At 38.6% G+C, this 19,090-nt stretch overlaps 1 protein-coding gene across 21 annotated transcripts in view; it reads right to left on the reverse strand.

Annotated features, from left to right (window-relative positions):
• Positions 1–19,090, reverse strand: part of LOC109496868 (ankyrin repeat domain-containing protein 26-like) — a 243,408-nt gene that overhangs the window by 51,742 nt on the left and 172,576 nt on the right. For 10 of the 21 annotated variants that reach the window (XM_045051605.1, XM_045051610.1, XM_045051609.1 and 7 more), the window contains 5 exons: positions 18,486–18,632; positions 14,484–14,554; positions 14,063–14,153; positions 9,866–9,936; positions 9,442–9,535 (listed from right to left, as the gene is read on the reverse strand). The exons of 2 other annotated variants lie outside the window; for them this stretch is intronic. In XM_045051605.1, coding sequence (XP_044907540.1) covers positions 9,442–9,535; positions 9,866–9,936; positions 14,063–14,153; positions 14,484–14,554; positions 18,486–18,632 — 474 coding nt within the window. Of the gene's footprint in view, positions 1–9,441; positions 9,536–9,814; positions 9,937–14,062; positions 14,154–14,483; positions 14,555–16,352; positions 17,740–18,485; positions 18,633–19,090 lie in introns of those variants that run through there. 9 more of the 21 variants (XR_006593561.1, XR_006593563.1, XR_006593562.1 and 6 more) reach the window with 9 other exon arrangements.

Below are 19,090 nucleotides of genomic sequence, written 5' to 3' on the forward strand. Positions count from 1 at the left end.
TGATTTTTTTTTTCAAATTTTCTATTTCTTCTTGTTTTACTTTGGCAAGTTATAGATTTCCAGGAATTTATTCAATTCTTCTAAGTTGTCCAACTTGTTGGCATACATTTTTTCACAATATTCTCTCATAAATGTTTGTATTTCTGTGGTGTTGGTTCTTATTCCTACTCTCACATTTGTGGTTTTATTTATTTTGTTTTTTTCTATTTTCTTGTTGATTACTCTGGCTAACAACTTATCAGTTTTATTAATTTTTACAAAGAACCAGCTCTAGGTTTCATTGATTTGTTCTAGTATTATCTGTTTTTTGTTTGTCTATCATTCATTTCTGCTTTAATTTCTTTTTTTAATTTTATTTTGAGAGAGACCACACATGAGTGGCAGATGGGCAGAGAGAGAGAGTGAGAGAGAGAGGGAAAGAGAGAATCCCAGACAGGTTCCATGCTGCCAGCAGAGAGCCTAACATGGGGCTCGATCTCACAAATGTGAGATCATGACCTGAGCCAAAATCGAGAGTCAGACACTTAACCAGTAAGCCACCCAAGGGCCCCCTGCTCTGATCATTATTACTTTCTTTCTTCTGCTGGCCTCAGGCTTCATTTGTTGTTCTTTTTCTAGCTCCTTTAGGTGTAAGGTTAGGTTGTTTGAAATTTTTCTTGCTCCTTGAAGTAGGCTTATATTGCTATGTACTTCCCTCTTAGGACCACTTTTGCAGCATGTCAAAGTTTTCAGACCATTGTTTTTTTTTTTTTTTTTCATTTCCATTTGTATACACGTATTTTTTTTAAGTTTCTTCTTGTATCTCTTGCTTAACCCATTGCAGTGTAGTAGCACGTTATTTAACCTGCATGTATTGTTTTTAATAATTAAGGACTTTTTTTTTATCCATTCTTGAGAATAGTCCATGTATAGTTGAAAACAACGTGTATTCGGTTTTAAGATGGAACGTTCTGAAAAAAAATGTCTTAAATCCAATCTGGTCCGGTCTGTCATTCAAAGCCATTGTTTCTTTTTCTTTTTTCTTTTTTTTTTATTAAATATATGAAATTTATTGTCAAATTGGTTTCCATACAACACCCAGTGCTCATCTCAACAGGTGCCCTCCTCAATACCCATCACCCACCCTCCACTCCCTCCCATCCACATCAGCCCTCAGTTTGTTCTCAGTTTTTAAGAGTGTCTTATGCTTTGGCTCTCTTCCACACTAACATCTTTTTTTTTCCTTCCCCTCCCCCATGGATTCCTGTTACGTTTCTCAGGATCCACATAAGAATGAACACATATGATATCTGTCTTTCTTGTATGGCTCAAAGCCATTATTTCTTTGGTGATTTTCTGTTAAGATGTATTTTTTGGTGATTTTTTTGTTAAGATCTGTTGATGTAAATGGGGTTTTAAAGTACCCTATTACTGTATTATTATCAATTAGTTCCTTTATGTTGGTTATTGTTTTATGTACTTGAGTGCTCTCATGGTGGGTGCATAAATATTTACAATTGTTAGATCTTCCTATTGGATTGTACCCTTTATTATGATACAGTAGCATTCTTTGGCTCTTGCTTGAGTCTTTGTTTTTGGTTTATTTATTTCAAGAGAGACAGAGTTGGGGAGGGACATAGAAAGGGGGAGAGAAAATTTCAAGCAGCCTCCATGCTGTCAGCCTGGAGCCCAACATGGGCTCAAAGCCACCAGCCATAAGATCATGACCTGAGCCAAGACCTAGTCAGTCGCTCAAATGACTGAGGCACCCAGGTGCCCCACAGTCTTTGTTTTAAGGACTCTTTTGTCTAACAACAGTATCGCTATTTTTTCTTTTAACGTGATAAATTTTTCTCCATCCCCTCGCTTTCATTTTTTTTAATAGAATTTATTGTCAACTTGGCTAATATACAGTGTGTATAGTGTGCTCTTGGTTTTGGGAGTAGGTTCCTGTGGTTCATCACTTATAGACAACACCCAGGGCTCATCCCAAAAAGTGCCCTCCTCAATGCCCACCACCCAGTTTCCCTTCTTACCCATCGCCCCCCATCAACCCTCTATTTGTTCTCTGCATTCGAGAGTCTCCTATGGTTTGCCCCGTTCCTTCTCTGTAACTATTTTTTCCCTTCCCTTCCCCCACGGTCTTCTGTTACATTTCTCAAGTTCCACATAGGAGCAAAAACATATGATATCTGTCTTTCTGTGACTTATTTCATGTTGCATAATACCTTCTAGTTCCATCCATATTGCAAGAGATAGCACGATTTCACTCTTTCTCCTTGCCAGGTAGTATTACAGTGTATATATATATAAACCACATCTCTTTATCCATTTATCAGTTGATGGGCATTTAGGCTCTTCCCACAATTTGGCTAATGTTGAAAGCACTGCTATAGACACTGGAGTACATGTGCCCCTATGAATCAGCACTCCTGTATCCTTTGAATACATTCCCAGTAGTGTTATTGAGGGGTCGTAGGGTAGTTCGATTTTCAATTGTTTTGAGGAACCTATGCACTGTTTTCCAGAGTGGCTGCACCAGTTTGCATTACCACCAAGAGTGCAAGCATCCCCTCACTTTCAATCTGCAGGTGTCTTTATGTCTAAAATGAGCTTTTTATAGGCAGCATACAGATGGGTCTTGTTTTTTAATCTATCCTGTCACCCTAGGTCTTTTGTTTGGAGTGTTTATTCCATTAATATACAAAGTAATTATTGACAGGTATGTATTTATTGTCATTTTACTACTTGTTTTGTGGTTGTTTCTGGAGATTTTCTCAAATCCTTTATTGTTTTTCTCTCTTTGATGTCTTTCTAATTTGCTTTAATGATATATTTAGGTTTCTTTCTCTTTATTCTTTGCATGGTTATTAGTGGGTTTTGTTATATGATAAGCATTAATTTGTATATCACCTCTTCTGTGTGTAGCAGTCTATATTAAATTGATGGTCACTTAAGTTAGAGCTCATTTTTTTTCTCCCCCCCCCCATGTTTTGATAAGCTATTATATTGTACATCCTTTTTTGGGACATTCCTTGACGATTTTTTTTTACAGAAATATACATTTTTTACTGCTTTTACATTTCCTGCCTTTATACTGTCACTTTTGATCTCTCCTTTCCACTCAGAGTCCCCGATAATATTTCTTACAGGCTGATTTAGTGGCCACAAACTCCTTCCATTTTTGTTTTGAGAAATTCTTTATCTCTCATTCTATTATGAATGATAGCCTTACTGGATAGAGTATATTTGGCTGCAGATTCTTCTCATTCAGCACTTTGAATATATCATGCCATTTCCTTCTGCCTTGCAAAGTTTCTGTTGAAAAATCTCCTGCTAGCCTTGTGGGTTTTCCCTTGGAAGTGAATGACTTATTTTGCTGCTTTTAAGATTTGTAGCAGTGGGGCGCCTGCGAGGCTCAGTCTGTGAAGCATGACTTGATCTTAGCTCAAGTCGTGACCTCGCAGTTCGTGCGTTTAAGCCCTCCAGTGAGCTCTGCGCTGACAGCACAGAGAGTGCCTGGGATTCTCTCTCTCTCTCTCTCTCTCTCTCTCTCTCTCACTCTGTCTCTCTCTCTGCCCCTCCCCTGCTTGTGTCTGCGTTTTGTCACGGAAATAAAAAAAAACACTAAAAAAAAATATGTTAGCAGTATATTTTGCAAATTTAATTACAATATGTCTTGGGTGTTGATTTTGATGGAAGTTCTCTGTGCCTCCTGGATCTGGATGTCTGTTTCCTTCTCCACATTAGGGAATTTTTCAGTTATTGTGTCTTCAAATCAATTATCTGTCCCCTTCTCTCTGTCTTCTTCTTCTGGGACTCCTATCATATGAATGTTTTCACATTTGATGGAGTCACCGAGTGCCTTAAGTCTATTCTTGCATTGGATAATTCTTCTTTGTCTTCTTCAGCTTCACTGCTTTCCATTACTCTGTCTTCTAGGTCATTAATTTGTTCCTCTGCTTCTTCCAGGTTGCTGTTCATTTTTACTGCAGTCTTCATCTCTGATTCTTCAACTCTTTTATGTCTGTGGTAAGGGTCTCTCGGATGTCTTCCATTCTTTTCTCAAGTCCAGTGAATATCCTTATGATCATGGTTTTAAATTCTCCATTAGGCGTGTTATTTACATCTGTCCCATTTAGGTCTCTGGCCATGGCCTTATCCTGTCCTTTCATTTGGGATAAATGCTTCTGTCTTTTCATTTTGTCTAAGTATCTGCCAGCTTCTGTGTGTTAGAGAAGCCAGTTATGTCACCTGCTCCCAAAAGTAATGGACTTAGGAAAAAGACGTCGTGTAATGCCCAGGGTCTAGCACTTCAGGGAGTGTCACCAGTGTGTGCTGCATGTGTTCTGCTCTTGTGTTCTGGCTATGCTATTCTTTAGGCCAGTCGTCTGCAGAGGCTCTCCTTGCCTGGTCTGGTGAGTGTTTGGTCCCTGGCCTGAATGTAGCGGGTTTTAACTAGGTGTGCTCTGGTCTGCTTATGAAATGAGACCTGTCACCACCGCTACTGGAACTGAGGCCAAGGGAAACTCTCTGGTTGGGAGATGTGGTGTGGGCAGGCATTTGTCCTGGTCTTCTGGGGGAGGGGTCTGCTGTGCTGGAACTCAAGCAAGAGTGATTGGAAAGGTAGTTCCACCAGAGTGCAAGGGGGTGGTGTTTGGTGTAAGCAAGTTAGGTAACCAGTGTTAGCAATGCACTGCTTCCTGCAGGTGGCTTTATGTTTGTGGTGAGGGGCAGGAGAAGGAGTTGGTGCCAGCCAGCGGCTTTGTTCCTACAGACAGGTCTCTGAACTTTGCCTCTGAGGGACGTGCTCTGAGAAGAGCAACTAATCTCCCCACTGTGTGCCCCAGGCACTCTTCAGACCACTGTACCCATGCTATATGCTCCCACGTTGTTTGCCTGCCCTCTGTCCATGAGCAGTGGAGTACCTCAGGGCTCTAAACCAGCTAAATCGGATGCCCTTGAAAACTCCAGACTTTACGCACTACTGGTTGCAAGAACTCACGAAATGCAGGCCCTCTTGTTTTCCAAGCCAGTGGCTATGGGGAAATGTTCTCTTTGTGTGTTCCCCTGTGCCTTTCTCTCTCTCACCCTTACCCACAACCTCGACTCCCTCCCCTCTGCAGAACTCAGGATCTGTTTCTCTTCTAGAGGACATTTCTGCATCAAGGAACTTCTTTGATGTGCCCTCTTCTCTCCCTTTTGTTGTGGAGTTTGTTCTGTCAGTCTTCAGGTCTATTTCTGGGGTTTTTAGGGTGAGCTGATTGTTATCTAGTTGTATTCGTGGGGTGAGGCAAGCCTAGAGTCCTCCTACTCCTCTGCCTTCTTCCTGTCTCTAAGATCTTTTTCTAAGATTCCCTTCAATTCCAACTACTCTTACAAGTAGGAAGGAATGCCTCTTTAGAATTTCCCCTCAAGTTACGGTAGAAGCACAGAGACATACGATTTGAAGCACAATAGTTGAAAAACTAGAAAGAGTCAATTTGATAACCCAAATTGGGCCTTTGACCTGATTTCAATTAAAGGAAATAGGCAGCTTTGAGTATTTTTTAATCCATTGAATACTCAATCTTCATTCTCCTTTCCTCAGTGAGGAAATAAAGAGAATGTCATGGAATCATTTTTCATCTCTTCAGTAGCAAAACAAATGTACTGTCCTTTAGCACTACTTAAATTAACTCCACATTCTCCTTTACCTTACTCCAACCTTCTTTGTGTGGGGAGGTAAGATCACTTCATCTTTGTGTTGTCCCACAATGCTTCTCCATATCATACAAGTTGGCTTCACAAGTTTGTTGTCATTCAAATTACCAATCTAGTATTTGTCTCTGATAAATCAACTTAATACTACCGCAATTTGTACAGCTGTATTATTTTAATGATATAATGTTTATTCCATTAATTATATGCTGAGCTAAAACATATAGCTAAGCATATCTTTCTATTCAAGTGAAAGAAGGGGAAACAGGCTGCTGTGTTTTCCAAGAAAGTATGATCTGTGCCAAGAACAGGATTAACAGCAGTGTTGCACACAAGAACCAGGTCAGAAGAGGATCTCATTGTGAATTGCAAGATGATGGGTTAGCAAGATTGCTTAACAGGAAAAAGGAATAGCCTAGAGTTAATCTTTTCCTTCCTAGATGGTGAAAACTATGGATGAGTCTATGCATTATAATGAGATAATAAAATATAATGAAGTAAACGTTAGTAGACTGAGTCAAGAGATCCTATGGCCAAGATTTGATGGAAATGAAAGTGGGCAGCACTGACTGAGACACTAAAAGTTTGCACAGGCAGGGAACCTGGGTGGCTCAGCCAGTTGAGCCTCAACCTCTCAGGTCATGATCCCAGGGTCATGGGATCAAGACCCCTGTCAGCCTCGACACTAAGTGTGAAGCCTGCTAAAAATTCTCTTGTCTCTCTCTCTCTCTCTCTCTCTCTCTCTCTCTCTCTCTCTCTCTCTTTCTCTCCCTACACACCCCCTCGTCCTGCTTGTGCCCGCTCTAAAAAATATATAAAAATATAAATAAATAAATTAAATAAATAAATAAATAAATAAATAAATAGAAGTCTGAACACACTAAAGAAAGAGCATTTTATCTTTTTGAGCCTGACTTCACATCGAGTCATGGGGTCAGCAAGGCAAAGGCTGGCAAAAGTGTCCTTCAAGAAACAAAAATCTCTATAGGAGCAAAGTTTCGTTCTACTACATTGACTTTTTATTATTACATAAGTGACTGGTAATTTGCAAGATAACTAGGAAAAAGTTTTCATAAAATTTGTTATGGTACTGGCATAAGGACAGACATATAGATCAATGTATTAACATTGAGAATCTAAACATAAATTCTCACATTATAGTGAACTGAGTTTCCACAAGGGTGACAGACAATTAAATGGAATAAGACTAGTCTTTGTAACAAACGGTACTGGGACAAATGGATATCCACATGCAAAGCAATAAAATCAGACCTCTACCCCATAGCATATATACAAAATTAACTTAAAATCTAAGAGCTAAAATGATAAAACTCTTAGAAAAAAGCTTATGTGTATATGTTTGTGACTGGATTTGACAATGATTTCTTAGACATGACACCAAAAGACAAAAGCAGATTAAGTTTACTTCATCAAAATTAAAAACTACTATGCTTCAAATATCACCATCAAGAAAGTGAAAAGGCAAGTGACTAAATAGGAGAAAATACCTGAAAATCCCATATCTGCTAAGGGATTTGCATGTAGGACATTTAAATAACTCTTCCAATAATGAAAAGACAATCCAATATAAAAACGGGCAAAAGAATGGATTAGTTCTTTAAAGACGATACAGAAATGGATAATAATCACGTTAAAAGGGAGATGTTTGGGGTTCCTGGGTGGCTCAATCAGTTAAGCTTCTGACTTGGGCTCAGGTCACGATCTCACGGTTTGTGGGTTCGAGCCCCGCATTCGGCTCTGTGCTGACAGCTGGGAGAGAGCCTTGAGCCTGTTTCAGATTCTGTGTCTCCCTCTCTCTGACCCTCCCCTGTTCACGCTCTGTCTCCCCTGTCTCAAAAATGAATAAAACGTTAAAAAAATAAAAAAAAAAAGATGTGATATATATATATATATATATATATATATATATATATATATATATATATTCCATGGAGTATTACTCAACAATCAAAAAAAAAAAAAAAAGGAATCTTGCCATTTGCAACTAGGTGTATGGAACTGGAGCCTATTATGCTAAGTGAAATTACTAGGAGAAAGACAAAAATCATAGGACTGCTCTCGTATGAGGACTTTAAGAGACAAAACAGATGAACAAAAGGAAAGGGAAACAAAAATAATATAAAAACAGGGAGGAGGACAAACACAGGAGACTCATAAATATGGAGAAAAAACTGAGGGTTGCTGGAGCGGTTGTGGGAGGGGGGATGTGCTAAATGGGCAAGGGGCATTAAGGAATCTACTCCTGAAGTCATTGCTTCACTAAATGCTAACTAATTGGGATGCAAACTTAAAAAAAATAAAACTAAAGATACAACAAAAAGAGTAACGCCCCCGCCCCACCAACAAATTTCTCAACCCAGGAAGCCTCTGGTTGGGGATTCAGGAGATAAGGACCTTCTACAGAAGTCAGAGCAATGGACTGAGTTGGCTGAAAGCTATCTAAGTTTTTGTTTCACAGGGAACACCTTAAAGTGGCAGACTATTTCATGCCATAACCTTAATTCCTTTCTATAGGGATACACAGAAAATCCCTCGTTATTCTTTAATAAGCTTCATCAGTTTCGGATATCCTTACAAATTTTAGTTTTTGAGACCTTAAAGATTTCTTTAGGACACAGTAGCAGGACAACGCCTAGCACTCTCATTCATAGAAGGCTGATCAACAGAGAGTCATGTTACTCGCATGAAAAGTTCCCTGTTACTATGTGACTCATTTATAAGACGTCTAGAAAAGAAAATAATTTTCAATGTCTCTTCAGCCACAAAAAGGACCAGTCAACAGAATGTTCTAATTCCCCTGACGGGTATAGCTGCCTAATGAAACTTGCATGTATATTATATAGCTCTTGTGACTGACAGAAACGAGTTGGTCAGTGTATCTACCTCATTGCTCCCACTTAGGATGTACAATGAGCATCCTCCAAAGGAGGGTGAGAGTGGGATGACATTCACTGTTCCACTTGGAAAACAGTTGTGGTTTCACTACATAAATTAGAATCTTGAATGGCACATTAGTCTTTTCTGAAATTGAATTCTGAAATCTCTGAAAGGCTGATTAACTCAAGTGAATGGAAAAAATGAGTTTCTGAACTTTCAATGGTAGGAGCACTATGTTACTAGGTAAGGCCCTGACAGAGCAGCCATTTCTCCTTTTTCACTGGCATTTCTTTTCCTTTACAAAATCCAACAAAGAAAAAAGGCTATTCTTTGGGAAGGACGTTTGCATAATGACCTGCTAGTCATTGTTGATGAAGAGAATAAGTTGCAAATTTGTAATTATAAATTACAACATATCATCATTAAAAGAACTCTTTCTGAAACTCTCACTAAAGGGTTGGGTTTACAACAGAAAGTCAGAATGCCAGATGAAATGATCACTCAAAGACTGGGGACGTTTGAAACACGCTGAAAAATCTTAGCAGGGACTCACACATCTGTATGACAATGTTCACAGCACCTTTATATACAATAGCCAAAAGGAGGACTAAACCAAATGCTCACTGTTGCTCTTCTTAGATTCTCACAATATTTTTATTTAAATCTCACTATAAACATCATTACTTTATGAATTCAATCAACTTCATCTATATAGAAGAATTACATCACTAGTAGCAAGCAGAAACAATATCAACCAAATATTTTGATCAGTGAAAATTTCCATATGATCCAAAACATTCTTATGTACTTCTACTAGTGACATAAGGATTCCTTTTCAGGACAATCATTAAGAGATCGACTTACCAAACTTGCCTTTAGCAAGTTGCTCTGAAGATCTTGAATTTGGGCCGCTTGACGTGTGATGGTTGCTTCTTGCCTGGCATTTTTAACCTTTAGCCTAAAATGCAGATCTTAAGATAATTATTCTCACACATAATTTTAAAACTGTATCGTGTAATTTCTGAACAAGTGAGGGTATTACAGAAATTCTTAAAATTGTATCAAGAGGATGATTTGGCAATTGTGCCAATTTTCTCGTTGTGTTTTGTGGTAATGGTGCAAAATTGAGAGATAAGATGCCAAAATTTTGCATTTCAAAATAGCTCAAAGTTGGAATTTGTATCCAGCTTAACAATGATATACTCGCATAACTAATACATTTCTCATAGTACACTCCTTATCTGCTTTATAAATAAACAAGTTATTTTCTGTGAGGTTTAAATTATACTTTAGCATATGATCTTTAATCTTCTCAGCGTATCTTTCGGCCTCTGCATGTCGTTCCTGTGCTTCTTGTAACTAAAATGAAGAAAAAATAATACTTTTAAATACTGTCAATCTAGTTGAACACCATCACCTGTTTCTGTAACTACATGTTTTTGTTTTTTTGTTATTTTATACTTGAAAGAGAGACAGAGAGGGAGAGAGCACACACAAGTGGGAAGGGAGTCAGAGGGAGAGACAGAGAAAAAAGTAAGCAGGCTGCAAGCTCAGGGTGAAGCCTGATGTGGGGCTCGGTCTCATGACCGGTCTCATGATGTGGGGTTTGGGATCATGACCTGAGTGGAAATTAAGAGTCAGGACGCTCAACCAACTAAGCCGCCTAAGAACCCCTGTAACTAAAATCTTATTGGACCCTTCCACCCTCTCCTCTACATGCTGAATGATGGCTACTTTTAGGTCATAACAAAAGAGTTCAGCTTCTACAACAGAGACTATGGCCTACAAAGCCGAAAACATTTCAATACTGGTACAGAATAGTTTACCAATCTTACTCTCCTACAAAAACATAACGTTGTTAATGGTTTTAAATTATATATGATGAGATAAAAATACAAATGTATCTACTGGTCAAATGGAGGAAATATAGGAAATTACCTTATGGTAAACATTTCTGTTTTCATATTCCAAGCACCATATCAACTATGATTTTCAATATTCACATAGGTGAATGACATTGCTGTTCTCGTGATTATGAAACTGAACATGCTGTTTTCAGTGACAACGAGATATTTCATGGAAGAGTTTGACAAGCAGTATCCTAGTAGGAGCCAGAAAGCCTGGGTCTGAATTCCCAATTCTGCTGGTTATGAGCTGTATGACCTTAAGCACAGTACCTAAAACTTCCGTGTCTCAGTCTCTAAATCTGTAAAATGAAAGTAATAACAGCACCTACTGGGGTACCTGAGTGGCTCAGCCGGGTCAGCGTCTGGCTCTTGATTTCTGCTCAGGACATGATCTCAGGGTCACGTGATTGAGCCCCACATCCAGCTCTGCGTGGATAGCGAGGAGTCTGCTTGGCATTCTCTCTCTCTCTCCCTCTCTCTCTCTCTCCCTACCTGCTCTTCCCACAATCTCTCTCTGTCTCTCTCTCTGTCTCTCTGTCTCTCTCTCTCTCTCTCTCAAAATAAAGAATCTTATAAAAGTGATCTGAAAAATAAATAATAATAGGATCTACCTAACTGGGATCTTGGGAATATAAAATTAGGAAATAATACGTGAACAACTTAGAAGGGTACGTGGCACATAGTCAGCTCTAAGTGTATGCATTTAGCATGATTACTGTTGTTGTATTTTGCGTTCCAATACAATGAGATAGTTAAGGCAGGTGGCATGCCAATACAAGTGGTCCCCTATACAAATTATACTGAAGTCATTCTTCATACCACCGCAAGTGGCAGCAAATGGGGAGCATGAGGCCCAGAATCTCTCCTCAGTACTTCACACAACTTTCGCCAATGCCACTAGCAAACAGTACTTTTTTTCCCCACTTATAATACTTTTAACTAACTCCTGTCTATACTACTCAGTGGACAATACTCACAGACTACGGTACAAATAGCACCTCTTACATTGAGTAATAGATGCGTTACATGACCATCAGAGGCAAGGGAAAGCCACTGACATGGAAATAATGGAGTCTTGCTAAACCAAAGTTCCTCAATCATTTCATGCCCACACTGTTTACATTAGGCTGCTTTAGCAGGTACTCTGATGAGGAGATTAAGGCTTTGTGGTAACAACATATCAGAAAAGCTGGCCCCAGAGCTTTGCAGTTGGTAAAGTGCTACACATCTGTAAATCACAGCACCAGCTGCATAAGGAAGAAAGATTTCAATTTCTCCTTTTCTATTAACCATTTGCTTAACTTTTGAAGCTTTGTCCATCTATCACGCTGCTTCTCCCCTTGCAGTGGACTCGAACATTCTTTAATGTATCGTCTCATCCACAGATTCAAGGTTTCTTCACTTATTTCCTTCTTTTACACTAAAATCTAACTTTCACTCCTATCATTCCACTAAGACATTTTGAGGGTCATCAAGAACCTCTTTTTTTTTTTTAATTTAATTAAAGTCTCTATCCTGCTTCACTTTTCAGCAGCAGCTGAGAAAAATGACCATGTCCTCCCTCTGCTCTTTTAACCACACCTTATTTCTGAAGGACGGCAACCCCTGACATTAAGTCCTTGCCCCTTGCTATCTGTGTTTTGAATTGCTCTTAAGGCTTCAAAACCAGATTCTCTAATTCACATTTCCAGCTTTGGCCCCTTTACCTAGGCCATGTGTACTTTTTGCTCTTCCATCTAGGTGCTCATAGACAACATCCTCAACCACGCACTCAAAAATCATTACTTGACATGGAGTACCTTTGTAGACAGCTAATCGTGTACATTTTATTTGGACTCTTTTCGGTGTTACTTTGAGTGTGTTTTTCTTATTGAGTCTTAGGGAGCACCCTTACCCTTAGGATGCTGACCAGCATACTTTGTCTCGCTTTTTTTATAACACGACATTTATCACAAGGGCTGTATGATCACTGGTTTCCCTTTGTTTCCCTTTGAGTAATTTCTTAGTCCATAGAGATTTCAACTTACGGAAGTCTTCTGAAGTTCCTTTCAGACCCATACTTGACTAAATTGTTAGGAAGGTTAAGTTGGCTAGAGCTACCTCTTCTTCCCAATCCAGATTCTTCACCTCAAAATTGTGTGCATCAAATATCTTCACCCAGGTAGCTCCTGGTTTGGGGATTCAGGAGATAAGGACCTTCTAGAGAAGTCAGACCTATGCACTGAATTGGCCGAATGCAATCTTCAGTTTTTGATTCACAGAGAAGACCTTAAAGTGGCAGGTACTGTCATGCCATAACCCTAATTCCTTTCTATAGAGATGTACAGAAAATCCCTCGTTATTCTTTAATAAGCTTCATCAGTTTCGGATATCCTTACAGATTTTAGTTTTTGAGACCTTAATGATATCTTTAGGACACGGCAGGACAATGCCTAGCACTCTCATTCATAGAAGACTGATCAACCGAGTATCATGTTACTCGCATAAAAAGTTCCCTGTTACCATGTGACTCATTTATAAGACGTCTAGAAAAGAAAATAATTTTCAATGTCTCTTCAGCCACAAAAAGGACCAGTCAACAGAATATTCTAGATCTCCTGACGGGTATAGCTGTCTAATGAAACTTGCATGTATATTATATAACTTTTGTGACTGACAGAAACGAGTTGGTCTGTGTATCTACCTCATTGCTCCCGCTTAGGATTTACAATGAGCATCCTCCAAAGGAGGGTGAGAGTGGGATGACATTCACTGTTCTGCTTGGAAAACAGTTGGGGTTTCACTACATATGAATAAATGAGAATCCTGAATGGCACATTAGTCTTTTCTGAGATTGAATTGTGAAATCTCCGAAAGTCTGATTAACTCACGTGAATTGAAAAAAAAAAAAAATGAGTCTGAACTTGCAATGGTAGGAGCACTATGTTACTAGGTAAGTCTCTGACAGAGAAACCATTTCCCCTTTTTCACTGGCATTTCTTTTCCTTTACAAAATCCAACAAGGAGAAAAGTCCATTTCTTTGAGAAGGACGTTTGCATAATGATCTGCCGGTCATTGTTAATGAAGAGAATAAATTGCAAACTTGTAATTACAAATTACAACAAATCATCATTAAAATAAACCGTTCTCAAACTCTCACTGAAGGGATGAGATTACAAGAGAATGTCAGAATTCAAGATGAAATGATCACTCAAAGATTGGGGACGTTTGAAACACGCTGAAAAATAGTAGCAGGGAGTCTCACTCATCTGTATGCCAACGTTCACAGCAGCATTATTAACAGTAGCCAAAGGTGGACTAAAATGCTCAATGTGGTATATATACCAAATGTTGCTTTTTTTAGATTCTTACAATGTTTGTTTTTTTATGAAAATCTCACTATAAACATCATTACTTTATGAATTCAATCAACTTCATCTATATAGAAGAATTAAATCACTAGTAGCCAGTAGGAACAATATCAACCAAACCTTTGCAGCAGTGAGATTTTCCATGGGATCCAAAACATTCTTATGTACTACTACTATTGAAATACGGATTCCTTTTCAGTAGGACAGACATTAACAGATCGACTTACCAAACTTGTCTTTATCACGTTCTCAAGATCTTGAATCTGGGCCGCTTGATGTTTGATGGTTGCTTCTTGTGTGGCATTTTTAACCTGTAGCCTAAAATGCAGATCTTAAGATAGTTATTCTCACACATAAATTTAAAATAACATCACATACTTTCTGAACAAATGAGGGTATGACAGAAATCCTTAAAATTTTGTCAAGAGGAAGATTTGGGAATTGTGCCATTTTTCTCATCATGTTTTGTGGATAAGGTGCGAAATTCAGAGATGATATGCCACAATTCTGCATTTAAAAATAGCTCAAAACTGGAATTTGTATCCAGCTTAACAATGATATACTGGCATAACTAATACATTTCCCATACTACACTGTTTATCTGCTTTATAAATAAACAAGTTATTTTCTGTGAGGTTTAAATTATACTTTTGCACATGATCTTTCATCTCCTCAGCATATCTTACGGCCTCTCCATGTCGTTCCTGTTCTTCTTGCAACTAAAATAGAGAAAAAATAATTTTAACCACTGAAAATCCAGTAGAAAACCATCATCTGTTTCTTTAACTAAATTTTTTTTTACTTGAGAGAGAGACAGAGACAGAGAGAGAGAGAGAGAGCATGCAGAAGTGGGGAAGAGAGACAGAGGGAGAGACAGAGAAAATTGTAAGCAGGCTGCTAGCTCAGGGCGAAGCCTGATGTGGGGCTTGGTCTCATGACCGGTCTCATGATGTGGGATTTGGGATCATGACCTGAGTGGAAATTAAAAGTCAGGACCTCAGCCAACTAACCCACCCAAGCGCCGCTGTAAGTAAAATATTTTTGGAGCCAGCCACCCTCTCCTCTACATGCTGATTGATGGCTACTTTGAGATCATAACAAAAGAGTTCAGCTTCTACAATAGAGACTATGGCCTACAAAGATGAAATGTTTCAATACTCTTACAGAATAGTTTACCAAGCTTACTCTCCTACAAAAACATAACATCGTTAATGTTTTTAAATTATATATGATCACATAAATGTACAAATGTATCTATTGGTCAAGTGGAGGATATATAGGAATTTACTTTATGGTAAACATTTCTATTTTCATATTCCAAGCACCACATCAACTATGATTTTACATATTCACATAGGTGAATTACGTTCCTATTCTCGTGATTATGAAACTGAACACGCTGTTTTCAGTGACAAGATATTTCATGGAAGAATTTGAGAAGCAATATCCTAGTAGGGGCCAGAATGCCTGGGTCTGAATTCCCACTTCTGCTCATTATGAGCTGTATGACCTTGAGCACACTACCTAAAACTTCCATGTCTCAATCTCTGCATCTGTAAAATGAAGGTAATAAAAGCACCTACTGGGGCACCTGAGTGGCTCAGTCGGTTCAGTGTCTGGCTCTTGATTTCAGCTCAGGACATGATAACAGGGTCATGTAATTGAGCCCCACATCAAGCTCTGCATGGACAGTGAGGAGCCTGCTTGGGATCTCTCTCTCTCTCTCTCTCCCTTTTTCTCTCTCTCCCTTCATGCCCTTCCCCAAAATCTCTCTGTCTCTCTGTCTGTCTGTCTCTCTCTCTCAAAACAAAGGACTTTAAAAAAGTGATCTCAAAATAAATAATAATAGTATCTACCCCTCTGGGATGTTGGGAAGATTACATTAGGAAATAATAGATGAACAACTTAGAAGGGTACGTGGCACATAGCTCTAAGTGTCTGCATGTAGCATGATTACTGTTGCTGTAGTTTGTGTTCCAATACAATGTGATAGTTTAGGCAGGTGGCCTGCCAATACAAGTTTTCCCCTCTACAAATTATACTGAAGTTATTCTTCATTCCACCGCAAGTGGTAGCAAATGGGGAGCATGAGGCCCAGAATATTTCCTCAGTACTTCATAAAACTTTGCCAATGCCACTAGCCAACAGTACTTTTTTTCCACTTGTAATCCTTTTAACTTACTTCCTCTCTATACCACTGAGTGGACAATGCTCCCAGACTACGGTACAAATAGCACCTCCTTGACTGAGTAGTAGATCCTTTACATGACCATCAGAGGCAAGGGAAAGCCACTGACATGGAAATAATCGAGTCTTGCGAAACTAAAGTTCCTCAGTCATTTCATGTCCATACTCTTTAAGTTAGGCTGCTTTAGCATGTACTCTGATGAAGAGATTAAGGGTTTGTGGTAAAAGCATATCAGAAAAGCTGTCCCCAGATATTTGCATTGGTAAAGTAATACAAATCTATAAATCACAGTTCTGGCTGTGTAAGAAAGAAAGACAAATTTAGCATGCTTTTTCATAGTGAGAGGGAAAAAAAAAACCTAAACATTTGATTGAACATTTCTCCTCTATTTGATTAAGTGCTTTCATTAATAGATTTACTTATATAATCGTGTGTGTGTGTGTGTGTGTGTATGTGTGTGTGTAGAGAGATATACACACATTTTTTAACGTTTATTTTTTGATACAGAGCACGAGACTGAGTGGCGCAGAATGTGAGGGACACAACAGATCCAATTAGGCTCTGCTGACAGCAGAAATCCCGATGCAGGGCTCCATCTCAAGAACATGGAGATCATGACCTGAGCCAAAGGCAGACTCTGATCGGACTGGAGCCAGCCAGGCACCCCTCAATTTAGTATTCCATTTCTTAGCATACATTTAGAATAAAATCTTTGCTATACCAATGTTTCCAAGAAGAATTTATTGATACGGTATAGAGTACTTAATTTTATCAGAAAAACTGTTAAGTTAAAATATTTTCAATTTATACAAGGATAAGTACCACACGTATCAAATATTACTATCCCTTAAATTTATACTTAGGAAGACGAAATTACCTGTCATGAAAAAAATAAAAACAATGTCAAATAAAGGACTAAATTGTTCTGCACAGGCTAGATGACAAGTGTCAAGAGAGTTAAAGCTAATGGGAGTTAGAACAGTCAGAGAAAGTTCATTGGAAAGGAGACTGTGAGCCAAGTCTGAATAACATAGGTTTACTCAAGAGGAACAGAAACTAAAAAGACAGTAAGGACAGCATGCATAACAGCTGAGAGATGGTGAAATCAACCCAATTAACTCAGAGGATAAAATCTGATGGTAGAGACATTAAAAACGGGTGTCCACACAAGAACTACATAAATGTTCATAAGCAGCAGTATTAATAGGCAAGAAATGGACACAACCCAAAGGTCCATCAACTGATGGATGAACAAGGGCCTTAACCCACAATGGAGTACTGTTGACAATAAAAACAAATGAAGCACTGATATAAGCTGTAACCAACACAGATGAACCCAGAAAACATTAAGTGAAGCTAGCTAGTCCCAAAGTACCACATGTTGTGTGACTCCATTTATATGAAATATTCACAAGAGGCAACTCCATTGAGAAACCAAGTAGTAGACTGGTGGTTGCCTGAGGCTGGGGGCAACGGGTAAGGGTTTCCTTTCAGGGTGACGAAAACATTCTACTTGATGGCAGTGATGGTTGCACGAGTGTACACAGAGACAGTGAACTGTGCGTGGCAAATGGGTGACTTTTATGGTATGTGTTTTGTACCTCAAAATAGCTTTAAAAAAAACCCAATGGCAGGACACAGAGAATGTTCTTAATTCTCGCTTTTGGGCGTCCATACTACACATGATCTGAATATTTCCGTGCTTTGACAATATGTCTAAAAGGCAAACAAAATGAAGGAAATGCCGAAGTTCAAGTGGTTTGTTAAGTGATCTTTCTGTACAAGTCATCCTGAAATCAATACGCATTCTTCCCAAAAGGGAAGATGAGAACTAAGACAATTATCTGAAACATCCCATTAAACATTATCTTCTGATTTGATCCAGCTTGCCTCATCACGGTAATAGACATATCATTAAAAAACATTGTTTAGTAGGGGACAAAAGTCTCTTGGGCACCCGGGTGGCTATGTCAGTTAAGCGTCCAATTCTTGCTTTCAGCTCAGGGCATGATCTCACGGTTCATGAGACTGAGCCTCACATTGGCTCTACACTGACAGCATGGAGCCTGCTTGGGATTCTCTCTCTCTCCTCTCTCTGCCCCTCCCCTGTTAACATGCACGCACACACTCTCTCTCACTCTTTCTCTCTCCAAATAAATAAGTAAACTGTAAAAAAAAATTAAATTAAAGAAAGAACGAAAAAAGTCTCTCAAATTCTGTGAGGAAGGATACAAAAGCCTCAACTTTCCTAAGTATTATAAGAAAACAATGTATAACACAAATAGGAGAAGGAGAGGCAGAAGTTTACAAAATAAATGCATTGTAAAGATACTAAAATCATAATAAATTAATTATAATGAAAATACCAAAGACAGCGGTCCATGGAAATTGGTATCCTAAAACACTTTATATTATTTAACCAGCTATAAGTTAGCTGTTGACAGGTTACATTTACTACATACCTGACTTCTGATTTGAGCTAATCTCTTCTTGAGATCCCGTGTTTCCTCTTCCAGACGAAGATATGATGTGACCTCTGAGGAAGCCTCTGACATAGACTTTTTCTTCAGAGTATCAGCCAGTTCTTGTTGAAGTTGTCTCGCAACTACCTAATAAGACATTTCTGTTACTGATTTTCTAAATCATCTTATTATTAAATTGTTAATAATAGACAACTCTCACATATGTACTTTGAGAAATATCAACACATACATCAGTTCACCGTCTTTTTGTAACACATACACATTCCTGTTCACTAATTCAGTTAAAGACACAAAAGGTGTTATCTCCCTGCCTAGTTCTGATATTTTATGGTGTCTCTTTCCAGTCTTAGGACGACAATTTCATCCTGCAACATGTGGTTTTTATGCAACCGATCTTGTGTTTTCTCATGATTGTCAGAAAGCTAAGTAAAACCAAGCACATTTTCAGATAGCACTCAATAAAATGGCATTATCATGATTTTCTTTGAAATGAAAGTATAATCTGTGTTTAAACAATGAAAAGGTTGCAGGGGGTGCCAGTGTGGTTCAGTTGGTTGAGTGTCTGACTCTTGATTTTGGCTCAG

The sequence above is a fragment of the Felis catus genome, assembly GCF_018350175.1.
Source record: "Felis catus isolate Fca126 chromosome F1 unlocalized genomic scaffold, F.catus_Fca126_mat1.0 chrF1_random_Un_scaffold_34, whole genome shotgun sequence".
Classification (NCBI taxonomy): domain Eukaryota; kingdom Metazoa; phylum Chordata; class Mammalia; order Carnivora; family Felidae; genus Felis; species Felis catus.